General features: G+C 37.0%; 1 protein-coding gene across 2 annotated transcripts in view; it reads left to right on the plus strand.

The window, feature by feature from the left end:
• The window catches only part of LOC149959860 (potassium voltage-gated channel subfamily KQT member 1-like), an 87,896-nt gene extending 75,436 nt beyond the window's left edge, over positions 1-12,460 (plus strand). Inside the window, exons 9-16 of one of the 2 annotated variants that reach the window (XM_090166563.1) lie at positions 1,464-1,574; positions 1,650-1,745; positions 2,331-2,450; positions 4,080-4,303; positions 7,061-7,154; positions 7,250-7,344; positions 8,007-8,103; positions 12,145-12,460. In XM_090166563.1, the coding sequence (XP_090022689.1) occupies positions 1,464-1,574; positions 1,650-1,745; positions 2,331-2,450; positions 4,080-4,303; positions 7,061-7,154; positions 7,250-7,344; positions 8,007-8,103; positions 12,145-12,288 (981 nt within the window). In that variant the 3' untranslated portion in view covers positions 12,289-12,460. The remainder of the gene's footprint in view (positions 1-1,463; positions 1,575-1,649; positions 1,746-2,330; positions 2,451-4,079; positions 4,304-7,060; positions 7,155-7,249; positions 7,345-8,006; positions 8,104-12,144) is intronic. The other variant, XM_090166564.1, reaches the window with a different exon arrangement.
• The last annotated feature ends 2,716 nt before the right edge of the window (positions 12,461-15,176 follow it).

Genomic DNA, 15,176 nt, shown 5'->3' on the forward strand with positions numbered 1-15,176 from the left:
ATATGTAATTATCAATAATAATAATTATCAGCTAGGCTAATACCCTTGGCACCATCCTAGGCCCAAGTCATCGAGTGACTTTTAAAGCCATGTGGCCGGGTCACAATGCGTAGGAGGGTGGTGGCAAGCCCTTCATGCCACGCGAGCCAACAGCTCGCTTCACTTACTATTACCGTTAACCTCTACAAGTTTTTATGGAAAGGGGAAAGCGGAAAACTTGGTGGGATACCCCTTTAAGGACCGAGAAGAGAGCTGATTCCCACCCCTCTCATCCTGTACTTATTTTTTTGACGAGTGACAATTGATTGACATCTCTGACAACTTGCTTGACAGCTTTGACAACTTGCTTGACAGCTTTGACAACTTGCTTGACAGCTCTGACAACTTGCTTGACAGCTTTGACAACTTGCTTGACAGCTCTGACAACTTGCTTGGCAGCTCTGACAACTTGCTTGACAGCTCTGACAACTTGCTTGACAGCTCTACGCATTGTAACCCGGCCACCTAAATTAAAGGCTTCAAAAGTCGCTTGATGACTTAGGCCTAAGGTGGTGCCTTGGGTATTAGCCTAGCTAGCTGAACTTGCTTGACAGCTCTGACAACTTGCTTGACAGCTTTGACAACTTGCTTGACAGCTCTGACAACTTGCTTGACAGCTCTGACAACTTGCTTGACAGCTCTGACAACTTGCTTGACAGCTCTGACAACTTGCTTGACAGCTCTGACAGATTGAGTGATGCTCAATATCGATATTTTACTCAAAAACGGTCTGAGCCGTCGGTCAAGCTGTCCACGCTGTCACTCCTGAAGAAATCGACAAGCTCAGTTTTGCGGGGTTGTAAATTCGCGCACTAGAAAATAGAATCTCTGTTCTCGGCCTTTAAACAATGAGGAGAGAAATCGCAAAACGAGTTGTTCCGAGTTTCCACCCAGTGCCACAAGCTGGGTTCGTACCTAGCATCTGTTGCTGCGAGGCGAAAGTGCTAACCACTCCGCCACCCCACTATGTATGACCTTTGACACCTTAAAAAACTATTTTTCATCGATATTTCGAAATTTTAGGTAGTTCCAGATATTTTTTTGTTAAAAAACAATTTTAAAATTTCACATTTCCCTTATGCCGCATTAAAGTGTACAGGATATTTTCACATTAAACCCAAAAGTGTAGTTTTTCTGTACACACAACAATTTAATCTTTACGATGCCTACGCATTAATTAATTGGTGTATAATTACAAGAACCGGTAAACAGAGAATAATGGTGTAGATAAAATTTTATAAAAAAAATTGGCCAAAATTGGATCGAAAATGTGTCATATTTGATCCAATAACTAAGCATTAAACTAGATTCTTTTTTGAGTTGATATAAAGTATTGAATTCAAAGTGGATTTTGGAATGAGTGATTTTCGTCAGGGAACATCACACTTGGTCTTTTTGAGAGAGTTTTTTGTGTTTTTGCGTAGATAACTGTGACCACAATAGGATACGGCGACACAGTACCGAAGACATGGGTCGGGAAGATCGTGGCCTCTTGTTTTTCCGTCTTTGCCATATCGTTTTTCGCACTGCCAGCTGTAAGTAATTTTAGCTGATAACAAATCGTACTAGATATTTTCGAGTGCTTAAAAATCTTTTATTTTAATTACTAGGGTATTTTAGGATCTGGCTTTGCTTTAAAGGTGCAGCAAAAGCAAAGACAGAAACACTTCAACAGGCAAATCCCGGCCGCCGCGACACTGATACAGGTACTGGCAAATTATCAATTGGCTTGCTTGGACTTTTGCGATACGTTTCGTAGCGGTTTCTATGATCTTTAAGTATTTATCAGAGTTAGTGCTTCCTACATCAAAATGTTCAGGTTTTTCAGGTCGTAATTTTCAGATATTTGATCATAATAAGATAGTCAGATCAGGTTTATCTTTTATATTCCCCTCACACACGGAAATCTGATCTCAAATTGTACTTGATTTGTACGTGTGTAGTAAATATATACTCTTGTTCAAGGCAATCCAAATACACGGTCATTTATATTTCGAAAGGAAATTATTCGAGGGATATGTAATATCGGTAACTGACCGTCGAGTTACAAAGCATCCAGATTAGTTTATTGTTTAAACTATCTGGTCTGCATTTTGACCCGCAGTATCAAGTGATTTGGTAATATCTGATAGTAAATGCGGATAATCTGATTTATGTTTTCGATTCAACTAACGTAACAGTTATCTGAGAACTGGTTGGAAGCACTTAGCGAATGAAACTTTTAAAAGTTCCACTAACGAATTCAGTAGGTCTATGTTGGTTTAATCTGATCAGTTCCTTGCGTGTTTCAGTGCCTGTGGCGGTGTTACGCGGCAGACAGGTCTTTCAAATCCGTGGCCACGTGGAAGCTCCATTTGAAGGAGCAACAGCCAACATCAACTGCCAACAATTTCAGCACTCCCTTAATAAAGGTTGATCCACTTTATTTCATTGATGGTTGATCATTAACGCGTCACTTGCAAAACGACCTTTTTAATCAGGTTGACAGAAAGCGATTCTATCGAGTGCCTGTGAGGTTTTTAACAATTTAAACATACAAATTATCTCTGAAAGGCTAAGCGTCGGTGATACTTTGGAAGTATCCATTTTATTATTATTAAATAATAAATGCTCTGTTATAATTTTATTATTATAATAACTATTCTTGTATTAAAACATGAATCTATTTAATTGGTTTGAGTCTATTTGATCGATTCCCAAATGATCGAACGGGTCCCATTTGATCGAATTTCCATTTGATCGAATTGCATTTGATCGAACGAAATTCGATCGAAAGCTACTGTAGGGTAAAACTACTAGTTTTTGGGAGTAAATCGAAAAGGCAACATCTAGTCAGAATGAGATACAGTAGACTATGAATAATAATTATTTCTTTAAACTGTACTAAAGAAAAATAATATACAGAAAAAAACCTGAGCGCAGTGCCGTAGAAAACAAAATATTTTCTCGGACATAATTAATAGAAAGACCTATTAAAAAACGAACTCTTTACCTAATTTTTAGCAATAGAAGGGCCGTGAACGTGGTCAGACCCCTCGTATACAACGGTGCATACGAGCCTACGACGCGCGTACATCAACCTAACCTAACCTGACCCTATTTATATACATCAAAAACAACGGGCCGTTATCATCGATGTCATAAAAAATTCCATCATATAGTGTATAAAGTAAAAATCTCTTCATCTTTGTGGCTTAATACAGTTAAAGCAATGAATTATTCCATCATTATTCCTTCTACACTTAAGCAATGAATTATTCCATCATTATTCCTTCTGCACTTAAGCAATGAATTATTCCATCATTATTCCTTCTGCACTTCATATTGGTATTCGGTAAAATAAAAACATACCAACTGGTACTATAAGTACTTTTGAATTCGATCAAATAGTATTCGATCATTTGAAGGTTCGATCTTATGAAACAAATGACAAATGGGATTCGATCAAATGGAATTTCGATCAATTGCAACGTATAATGATCGACTGTCGATCACATATTTTTCGATCAAATGGACCAACACCATTTAATTATATAAATTACTGATAAATACTGCAAAAAGGAAACATAACCATAATGCGACATTTTAGGAACTAACGCTTCGACTGCTTATAAATAACAGTTGAATTCTACTTCCACTACGTCACTATTAATTGGCTCCGCCCCACGCGTCGCCAGAGGTGACCTAGGGTATTCCAGTTGAATATTCATGGCTTAAATAGATAATAATAATAGTACCGCAGCGACAAAACGGGAATTTTATTTAAAAAATAATAAAAGAAGTTTGGCGGACTCGTCTAAAAAAATTGGACTCACGAGTAATTTTTAGGCCTCGCAAGTCCATAAAATAACAATATTCGAGCCCGAGTACTCGCCATTTTCGGGTACTCGCGCAGCCCTGATTTAGGGGGGAGGATCTTACTCTTGGAGCATGAGGGGGATTAGGAGCAACGCTCAAAATCCGTCTGAACATTCGCCCTAAGTAGAAATAAATATCTTCTTGAGAATACTGACGTACGTTTTGTGGGTTTTCTAAAACAGGCCGCGAAGAAGGCCAGCGTACTGAAGAGGCGGAAGTCCAAGTTAAAGATGGAGCTGAACGCCTCCACTCCAAGCGTGATCCAAGAGGCGCCGAGCAGAGAGTGCGACAGTGAGGCGGACGGATGTTCGCTGAGGAACCGGAGGGAGAACAAGTCGCAAATCAGTTCCGAAGTGGTCTCCGACGAAATCGAAATAGATATTGACGATCCTCCCAGGATCACGACGTAAGTGACACACATTCTCGCGTACCAAAGACATTTAGCTTCGAGGTAGTGTTCGTACGAGGTCAAAATTATGTCGGAGTCGGGGTCGAGGTAAAATGTCGAAGGTTTTCGGGATACACAGAAACGGTTATTTCTACCAAGTTTCTGTGTATTTTGTAAATGTTCGACCGTTGGTGGCTTCTCATGATTGAAGGTTTTCGGGGTCGGGGGAAAATGTCGGGGGTTTCGAGGGTCGGGGGAAAATGTCGGGGTTTTCGGGGTCGGGGGATAATTTCGGGGGTTTTTCGGGGTCGAGGTAAAATGTCAGGGGTTTTCGGGAACGAGGTAAAATGTCAGAGGTTTTCGGGAACGAGGTAAAATGTCAGAGGTTTTCGGGAACGAGGTAAAATGTCAGAGGTTTTCGGGAACGAGGTAAAATGTCAGGGGTTTTCGGGAACGAGGTAAAATATCGGGGGTTTTCGGGGTCGGGTAAAAATGTCGGTGTTTTCGGGGTCGGGGGATAATTTCGGTGGTTTTTCGGGGTCGAGGTAAAATGTCAGGGGTTTTCGGGAACGAGGTAAAATGTCAGGGGTTTTCGGGAACGAGGTAAAATGTCAGGGATTTTCGGGAACGAGGTAAAATATCGGGGGTTTTCGGGGTCGGGGGATAATTTCGGGGGTTTTTCGGGGTCGAGGTAAAATGTCAGGGGTTTTCGGGAACGAGGTAAAATGTCAGGGGTTTTCGGGAACGAGGTAAAATGTCAGGGGTTTTCGGGAACGAGGTAAAATATCGGGGGTTTTCGGGGTCGGTTAAAAATGTCGGTGTTTTCGGGGTCGGGGGAAAATGTCGGGGTTTGCAGGGTCGGGGGAAAATGTCGAAGGTTTTCGGGGTCGGGTAAAAATGTCGGGGGTTTTCCGTTTTCGGGTTCGGGTAAAAATGTCGGGGGTTTTCGGGGTCGAATGAAAATGTCGGGAGTTTTCGGGGTCTGGGTTAAGCTATCCCCGAAAAACAATAGTTAGGATCAGGTAAGGCCACCGCCGAAAAAAGTAAAACTGGTTTATTTATAACTAAAAGAACCAAATAATTTCGTGGAAGAAGGTTTATAGTAAAGAAAATGACCAAATAAAAAATTCTATAGAATTTATATATTTGTAATATAAGCTCCTTTCCAATTCCAAAGTTCAAACTTCAAACATACATTCCCGAAAATTAACCCCGAAAAATAACACCCCCGACTTTATTTTTATTCTTCGGTACCGGAGTCGGGGGGAAATCTCGGGGGTTTTCGGGGTCGGGGTCCCCGTACGAACACTATTTCGAGGGTGGTTGGGATATTTCAAAAGCGCGAGCCAAAACCGAACAGCTAGGCTAATTCCTTTTAATTCGTTTAAATCGGGTCAGGGGTTCAAACTATGTAAAATGGGGTGAAATTTTAGTACAGTCAAAACAACGCCCAAGGGAGTCTACGCCATTGAATCAGGTGGCCAGGTTGCAACGCGTTGGAGGGTGGTGGAAAGCCATTCATTTTACGCGAGCCAACAGCTTCCTACACTCGCAAGGTTTTATGGAAAGGGGAAACGGAAGAATTCGGGCCATTTGGTTTTGGATAGAAAAGATAAAGCTATGATATGAATTCTAGAATTTTACTTTTTAATAATCTTTAATTTATATTTGAAAAACATCTTAAACTTGAAGAACCAAATCAAAACCATACATTTTATCAATTTTTAAATAATTTTTTTTGTGAGAATGACGTAGGATAAATGGATGGGGTTGGTTTTATTTTGATAAATTGTAATAATTCAAAATTTAAACTCTTAATTATATTATTAAAATTATGTAAAATTGGTTTTTCAAGTCAGACTCGATACTTATAGCGACTTGTAGATTATGTTTTTATATTATTTATTACCTTGTAAAAACTTCCAACTTCTGTTAGACTCTCTATCTCCTTTCACCAAAGACAATTTATTCGACCGTTACTCTAACAATACAATGCCGAGGGAGCCCTTACTCCACATGGTGGTAGTAAACCTGACTAAATATTCACAAGATTTCCCATTAAATTAACAACATAATTTATTTAAACATCCAACTGTAAATTTAGCCTGAAACATTAATTTTAATTAAATTACATTGTGAATTTAAACCGTTTGTTTCGTCTCATTAAATTTTAAATAACTATTATTTTAATTGTGCCAATGCAAATCAAGCCTGTTCAGGTTTAATTTGTTTAGAATAACAAATGAAATGGCTATTTTACAGAATTCCCTTGAATTTCGCAACTGGAAACTTAAATATCTTCAGACCTTTCAAATTAAAAATTCCCCTTTGGATCCCAATGAGGCATTTTTGGAAAGCTTTTAAAAAAGTGTTTTAACTTACATAATTACTTCAAGATATTTTACACATTTTGAAACTACAAACGCCATTTTTATTTTTGAGATCAAAAGCTATAGCCATTCTAAGAATGGCTGGCTGGTTCGTGTTCATTTTTCCAAGGTGCCTTAAAAAACGCTGTAAGCCTATTATTAGTTTTGGTTTATGATATGTAGTTTGAACTTTATTTTTGTCAATCAGCGGGATTGGAATGCTAGACCTCCTTGGAAATTAAAACCAAGAACCACCAATTTCGGTTCTTATCGTTGATCTCAAAAGTACTAATTTGCGTAGAAGCACCTTATTTCAATTCTGGCTTGGCACGGTTTCAAGAAACGTTGCACAGGCTTGCGAAATTTGTAACAATACCGATATTGACATATGACTTTTTCTACACAGATGTACTATTATTTCCAGGTTAACGGAGGCTCACAAAAACGCAATTAGAGCTATTAGAAAAATCAAATATTTCGTCTCGAGAAGAAAGTTTCAAGTAAGCAGTCCTTCAAATTACAACCAACATCAACTTTCTTTAAGTTGCTCACGCGTTTTACTTCAGCGATTTCAATGCGTGTTTTATCTTTACAGCAAGCCAGAAAACCGTACGACGTGCGCGACGTGATAGAACAATATTCGCAAGGGCATCTGAATATGATGGTTAGAATCAAGGAGCTTCAAAGAAGGTAACTTTTACATGCTTTAGTCCCATTCGACCGAAATCCCATTCGACCGAAGGCGGTTTTTGAGGTGTCCCATTCGACCGAATTCTGCCGAAACGTGCGGTTTTTATGTGTCCCATTCGACCGAATTCCGCCGAAACGTGCGGTTTTTATGTGTCCCATTCGACCGAACGCTTTTGTGTCCCATTCGACCGAATTCCGCCGAAACGTGCGGTTTTTATGTGTCCCATTCGACCGAACGCTGCTATATAAATTGGCTTTTGCTATGTTTTCAATTTAGTTACTGAAGTCGTTTGCAATGGAGCGGATAGCTAATAAAGGAGGGTATTTATACATCAATAATAATTATTTATTCCGTCTTAATAAAAAGAAAGATACCTAGTCAAGAAAAGTAACTGAACCAAAACTGAAATAGTAAACTTAACCAACTCTAACCTAACCTAACCTAACCTAACCTAACCTAAACATGGATCTTCGATAGTACATACCTTATAAATAAAATGCCAAATCACCCCGCCAATTGGGCTACATTTTAAAATTCTTTCGGTCGAATGGGATTCGGTCGAATGGGATTCGGTCGAATGGGATTTCGGTCGAATGGGAATAAACGCTTTTACATAGGTTGCCAATCGATTCTCGGGTCATTTAAATTCGCTCTCTTTTAGGCTTGATCAAACTCTGGGGAAACCGGGATCGCATCTGACTGAGAAATCCATGAAGCCTATGACGATTGGGAATCGTCTATACCATCTCGAACAACAGGTGCACTTTTATTTATTCATTTTCAGATTTAGAGCTCATTTATTGTAAATTAAGTCTTGGGCAATTAAGAGGTTATATACTTGTATACCGATTTTGTTGAAACTCGAGGGTTAGGTAGACTTTATGAAAATTGCCAAAGGGAAAAGTTGCAATGGGCTTTAGTTTTCCTATGGCAACCGAAAGTGTTTTGACCTCTCCATTTAAAAAAGCATGGGATTTTCTCGCTTACCCAAATTTTGTTAAAATTTTACCAAAATTGAACAATTTTAGCCAAAATCATTGATCAATTTTACCCAAAATAGGTCAAATTCATCTTTTTATTTAAGTAAGTAAGTACCCTGTGAAACCGAGAAAATCCCATACTTTTTTAAATGGAGATTTTCTGTTTTGATAGATCAAAAACATTCTCGGTTGCCATGGGAAAACTAAAGCCTATTGCAACTTTTCCCTTTGGCAATTTTCATCCTACCATAAGGTCTACCTATCCCCCGAGTTTCAACAAAATCGGTGATAACCACCTCGGGTAGTCTCCTTGTAAGTGAAATTAAAAATGCTATCGATAGGTGGCGTGTCATAAATGTAAAATGTGGGGGGAGACGAAACTGGTGTTGGTAATTATTATGGGTTAAATTGATTGCTTTATTTGTTTTTAAAGCGAAAGGTTTCTTTTCGAACAAATTAATGCTTCAGTATGGTTAATTTCCGGGTTGTAGAAACAAGTTGATTATGGTGGAGGGTATCTGGTTCTCAGAGTGCTGGTGATTCATTTCCCAATTTCACATTCTAACTCTGGGAAATGTTTCCCCTGCCCCACCCATGGGCGTGGTACACCACTGTTAACAGAACCCGCTATTTGCAATTGGGCAAATACAGTGAACAATAAATCCCTTCCTATTGTCTCGTGGCTAATATGCTAGAAAGAATTGTATCAAACCTAAAGAATCAATATGTTGTCAGGCCTAATTGGCACTTGTAAGTTATTCTTTATACTCTATTTAGTGGACTTTAACCTAAATTATAGAACCCGTGTAAAATATTGTTTATAATTGCTGTAATTTATGTTATTGACTAATTTACAAACGATCCAATCGACGCAAGGGGTACTTATAAGTAACACCTTTTTGATTTCGACGCTAGCGACATCTATTGAAAAAAGAGCTACTTCACGTCGAGTCGCCATTTGCTTTAAAACACCTGTTGATTCTTCTACACTATTCACGCTCGCTTAATCTCTAATTTACTCCATGCAATCAGTGTATTTCTACCCCCAAAATCCAGAATTTCATAAATCACATTTTGGTCTGTAATTTTCCAAAACCCTCAGAAATAATAATTATATTACACATAATATTATTACGTTAATTAAGAAAGTGATTGAATTAAATACTAAATTAGACTTAGCTATTTTCTAAGCACTATTATATTGTGGTGAAAATCACTAACAAATTTAAAAAAACAAAACACCGAAATCATCAGCGTTTTTGGCTTAACAATGTTTTTTTAATTTTCTCTGAGCGCTGTGGGCTGGCCCTCATTTTTACTTTTTTTACCTTACCAAATATTTTCCTTCCGCCGCCCCTGGTAATGTTCTCTTATTTTTACAACATCAACAAAAGTAAAAAACAACTAAGGAAGTTCGTTGTATTTTGTTTTCATAGAAATATTTTGTTGAAATTTTGGTTCGGGTCCTTGCTAATGTTTATCGTTTAAACATTTTGAAAAACTCATTTGGGAAGAAACCTTAGCGCGGGGCGAAATTCATCAACGAGCGAGTTTCCAAAACTATAAACTGGGAAAATGATTTATTAATTAGTACCAGGAAACTATATAGTTATACACTTGGAATGTCTAAGGAAGATTTTTACGGTCGTGATGAAGCTCGTAGAAACGGGCGTGTCTTAAAGCGGGAAAACTCACGAGAAAAACTGTCGCGCCTCGCTACCCTCATTCCACGAAAACTCGTCATTAAGCCTAGTCATGGTTCTTATATTATTAGCTTACCTGATTATCTCTTTTATAACCATACAAATACCTGAAATTAGGTATCACTACACTTCTTTCGCGAAGAACATTATAATTACTTTAAAATATTAAATACGATAACAAATTGAGGTTTTTAAATCCATTATTTTATAAGCCTTTTTATGCGTGGGAAGATCGCCTATTTGTTAACATGACGACGCATTCTTTTCGCGTCAAACCTCGAGCCAATGAATTTGAAATGTCGTGTTACGTCTTACACTTGACGTAGTTAAGCCCCGCCTTTTTCTCGACGCGCTTTAGTATCACCTTAGGCATTCCAAGTGTATACCTCTATAGTTTCCTGTTAGTACATATATCTACGCAATATAATTTAAATTTTTTATATAGGTAGGAAAAGCAGGGGGACCACAATTCCTATATTTCCTATTTTGTCCTATAATTTAACGTCCTGCCTTTTTCTCCTATAATTTCTTTAAATTTCCTATAATACCCCATATTTTTAATCAAAAGTCTGAAGAAATGAAAATAGTTGATATTTTATCCATATAAATCTTTATAACGTCCTAGTTTTTAAAGATGCTTATTTCCAACACTGTTCGCCGATAGTTTTCGACTATTTCTATCGATTATCAACTTTATTTTGAAGGTTATACCCCTTTAAACAATTTTGACAACCTTTTTCTCATATTGTATAATTAATTTTTTCCTATTTTCCCCTTTTTTTCTCCCAATTTTCTCCCTAAGTTTTTAAAAACCCTTTAAACATTCTATGAAACTGTCCAGGGTTCGTACAGAACCTGGATATCCTGGAAAAACTGGATAAGTCGGGGATCTGTCAGGGATCTGTCAGGGATAAGTCAGGGATAAGTCAGGGATTTTAGTTAGTCAACCAAACCACACATTAACAAAGAATTTTTGACCAAAACTAATAAAAACAAATGTCCAAAAATAAAACCAAAAAGGTCAGGAATATTGGAAAAAATTGGTCAGGGATAACCAGGAAAAGTCAGGTATTTTAGATCAGAAATTTTCGTACGAACCCTGCTGTCAGGATATTGATTTTAACAATAGACATTTAAAAAAAAATACGCGTACAATTAAATACTGGAACGTACCCTGCAATCAAATAAGAATAATACAAATGCAGAACTCATTTTAAAATTATACTGACGAAATTTTTTACACATTTAATGAAAAAAAGAATTTTATACATTTAACTTAACATTCGGTTTTCTCTTAAATTAATTTTCGTCAACAAAAATATCATACTGTTTATTTTCTTCAGCATCAAGTAAACTGATTAGATTACGTCACCCCTGTGAGAAGGACCGTCAAAATTTTGAGAAGTGATAATTATTACAATCAAGGGAATAATTCTTAGAATTTTGACGCGCCCCAGAATAATATAGGTTTTTCTAGCGCGCGTGCAAATCGCTCGTGCGAAGAATACACTAATAAATCTGGGTCTTGTGACGTCAGAGCAACATTTTAACAAGTTTAAAATCAGTTACTGCTTACAAGGAAAAATATTTAAAGCCAAGCCCTTAGAGTTTCAATTTTAATGCTTTTTCTTAAACATGATGATCCTAAATTTTAATTTTTGGTCGAGAAGGGAATAAACACTCACTTATTACAAAAACTAACTTCTTACACCATTTATGTAAAAGTTAAAAACTAGGGGGAAAATATTTTTTGTAATTTAGATATTTGATAATGTCTACATTTCAGACTGCTGGCGCTATCTGGTAAGATTGCGGGTGTATAAAAATTGACCTCTCATGGCATTACCCCTGTGAACGGATCTTCTCCGTTATATAACGGTAATAGTAAGTGTAGGGAGCTGTTAGCTCGCGTGGCATGAAGGGCTTGCCACCACCCTCCTACGCATTGTAACCCGGCCACCTGAACTAAAAGGCTTTAAAAGTCGCTCGATGACTTAGGCCTAGGGTGGTGCCTTGGGTGATTAGCCTAGCTGATTATTATTATTCTTATAATCCGTATCGATCTTTAGTTAATTTTTAACCCGCTTAAACCATTTTGTCTATTTCCGTTTTTCAGTTGACAGGTGTCGAAAGAAAAGTGGACGCTGTTCTTCAAGTATTAAATACCATCGTGGAGCGAGTCTCTGTGGTTCCGTCTTCGCCAGCTCACCTCAGTACAACCGGAAGCGAACTCCCGCCCATCGAAACCACCAGCATGTAACTTCACAGTGAGCAGAACTGTCATTACAGCGAGATGAGGACTCAGCCGGCGAATAACGCCCTGAAGTACAACCGAGTCGTTGTATCAGGTTCCTCGGCCGACGTACAAGCAGTTGATTTCTCGAGTGGCCCGAGTTTGGCCAATCAGCATTCAGCAATAACAGAAAAACTCTCGAAGAAACACATTCCAAAGTTACTTTAGAGAAAATAAATATGATTAAAAAAACGTATTTTTAGAAAAGATAAAGATGAACTGGATCATTAAAAAATATTTTAGGAAAGATATTACGAAACGAACTTTACAAAACATTAACGCACTACTTTGTAGCATAGATTTCGGAGAATGACACGGCGCCTAATTTTGTAAATAATGTAATTATACCTTGTAGGATCATATCTACGGCCCTATATTTTTGTAAATAGTTATTCGATTTGTTATTAGCGGTGGAATTGCGCGTTAAGTAATTGATCGATGTCGATCAAATTATTAAGTACTTCCATGGCGACGCCATCGCGCACGCGCTGCTACCAAACAGCGCTCGTAGTGGAAGAACTTCATTCAAGTGACGGACGTTCGGGACAGCTTCAATTAAAATAGGACATTGTGTTTTACGAGTGTAATGGCACTGAATAGTATTTCCTGGTTTGTAGTGGTTTTCAAGTACTATTAGTGAGACCACTTATCCCAAGTAGCTTTGCGTCAGCAATGGGACAAAGTCTTGTACCTAATCCAGATGCGAACCACATTTAATATCAGTAATCTACGAATGTAACGCGTTTGTAACGATACCTCGATACTCTGCATTTAATCATTTTTATGAACAATGCTTTGATTTTTTTTGGCAATTTCATTCAAATTTATTATCCCAATCACTATACAAAATTTTGATATATCGGTACAGTATCCGCGTACAAATTTAGTGTTAGCTTGCAACAAAGCTTGATTCATAGTTGTTGACGATTTTAAATTCGAAGTTAGTTATATCAAAAGTAAATAGGGGGAGAAAGTCTATCACTGCCTTCAGATTTTACCTTCCACCATGCTTGACACCATTTTAAAGCGCTAGTGATCACGTGATATTTCTAACCAATAAGGATAGCGAAGTAGTGCATTTGTGGTATTCCAGATGAAAATTTTGAATTTTATTTCCTGGCAACCATGTCACCGCCTCGCGATTTCAAATTGTCTCTCTGTCAAATGTTGACCATTATTTCCTTCGATAACGGTTGATTTTAATTAATAATTACTATATCAATTGTAAAATAAACAAAAAAGCTCGTAGCTATAGCTATTATTTCGGTTAAACTTGCAAATTGTTAGGCCTTAACATCGTAGATTTACCAATTAGTCCCGATCTCTGCTCTTAGATGGCGCCACGCTCTCCACGATTTAAGTGGGCGTTATTCTAGTTACGGTTTATTTCTTTTCAAAAGTCGGGTTATTATTTTTGTCGCATTTTAGTTTCTATGAAATATCTACTTTATTTAGGAACTAAATTAACCAAATTATCGAAAGCAAAAGTTTAATATTCACGTATTTTATAGAGAACTATTTTTCATCGTGGCGGAGTACAACCGATAGCTTTGTGTCCCTGTAAAGAGGCGAGGGGGAAGTCATTTCCGAAGCCCAAAAATGTTACCCCTCAAATAAGACGTCGTGCGGTTGGACCCAAGTGCCAGACTTTCTCCCCCTATTTACTTTTGGTTATATATACATTTGCTAAGCGTTATATTTTATTTCCTATAATAACGAATGATACTCCAATGATCGGTTAATATTTAACCATTGAAATAACTTGAATAAATATACTGGTAACTAAAGTTCGGGTTAACTAAACAGTTGGGTTATTTTAAATCCAAATACAGGGTTAACGTAAATCCCAATTTTAAAATATTGGTACCGATATGTACCAATAACCGAAAAAGTGAATTTTGTTAATGTTATTCACAATTAACTTAAAACTAAATTGCAAATCTACAAGTACACGATCGCGGTAACGTAACTGCAATTAAGCATTCCAATTAATATTGGACCTAAATTAATTTAACGAAACATCTATCACTGCCAATTTCCAGATCACCTGGCGGTCATTAATCAAAGAAAAAATATACCCACTTCAGATGATCATAAAATAAAGACATTTCACACGAATAAATTATGCAAACACTGTTTAAATTTAAATTTTCTAAGCCTCGTCTGAAGAAGGTATATGAATAACTTAAAGTCTTTATCGTACGAGATAAAAATTGCAAGTAGTAGAAAAGAAAATACTCCCTAAGTAAATCAAAACAAAGAAAGCAGACAGGGTTGCCGACTTAAATAGATTTTACGACGTAATCTTTGTTAATCACTGAAAAGTCGAAGCCACGAGATAGTTTTAACGACTTATGAAAGCTACAGTTTATATTTCTCATCTTTTTTTCTTTGGTACTTCCGGTAGGTGGCAGTGAGGTATATAGATGTTTCAGGTTTAAATAGTATTCCAATACTTTCCTCGAAATAAGTTTATAGACTTCTGATAATACTATCCTTTAAAAATTTGCTTAGACGTTTACAGTTCGAACCACGAATTTTAAACAATGAACAAATACTCTTGACCATTTGAAATTTAGGAGTTTCTATACTCGACAAATTAAAGTACTCACAATATAAACGATTTTCCTAGGATTGACGTCACAATGTTAAGTTTTCACTTCTGCCCTACAATTAAATGTAAATTATTCTTATAGCTTATAATCATCTTAAAAAATTTAAAGTAATGTTCGAAATTTCTTTGAATTAAACTTTTTTATTTTATTTGGTAACAATTTTGGCACAAAATTTAAAAATAATACTGACATTCCTATAATTTTAAATTAAATTAATGTACGAAATAGTTGGATGTAGCA

Source organism: Leiobunum rupestre, chromosome 2 (genome assembly GCF_980474605.1).
Source record: "Leiobunum rupestre chromosome 2, qqLeiRupe1.1.hap1, whole genome shotgun sequence".
In the NCBI taxonomy this organism is placed as follows: Eukaryota; Metazoa; Arthropoda; class Arachnida; order Opiliones; family Sclerosomatidae; genus Leiobunum; species Leiobunum rupestre.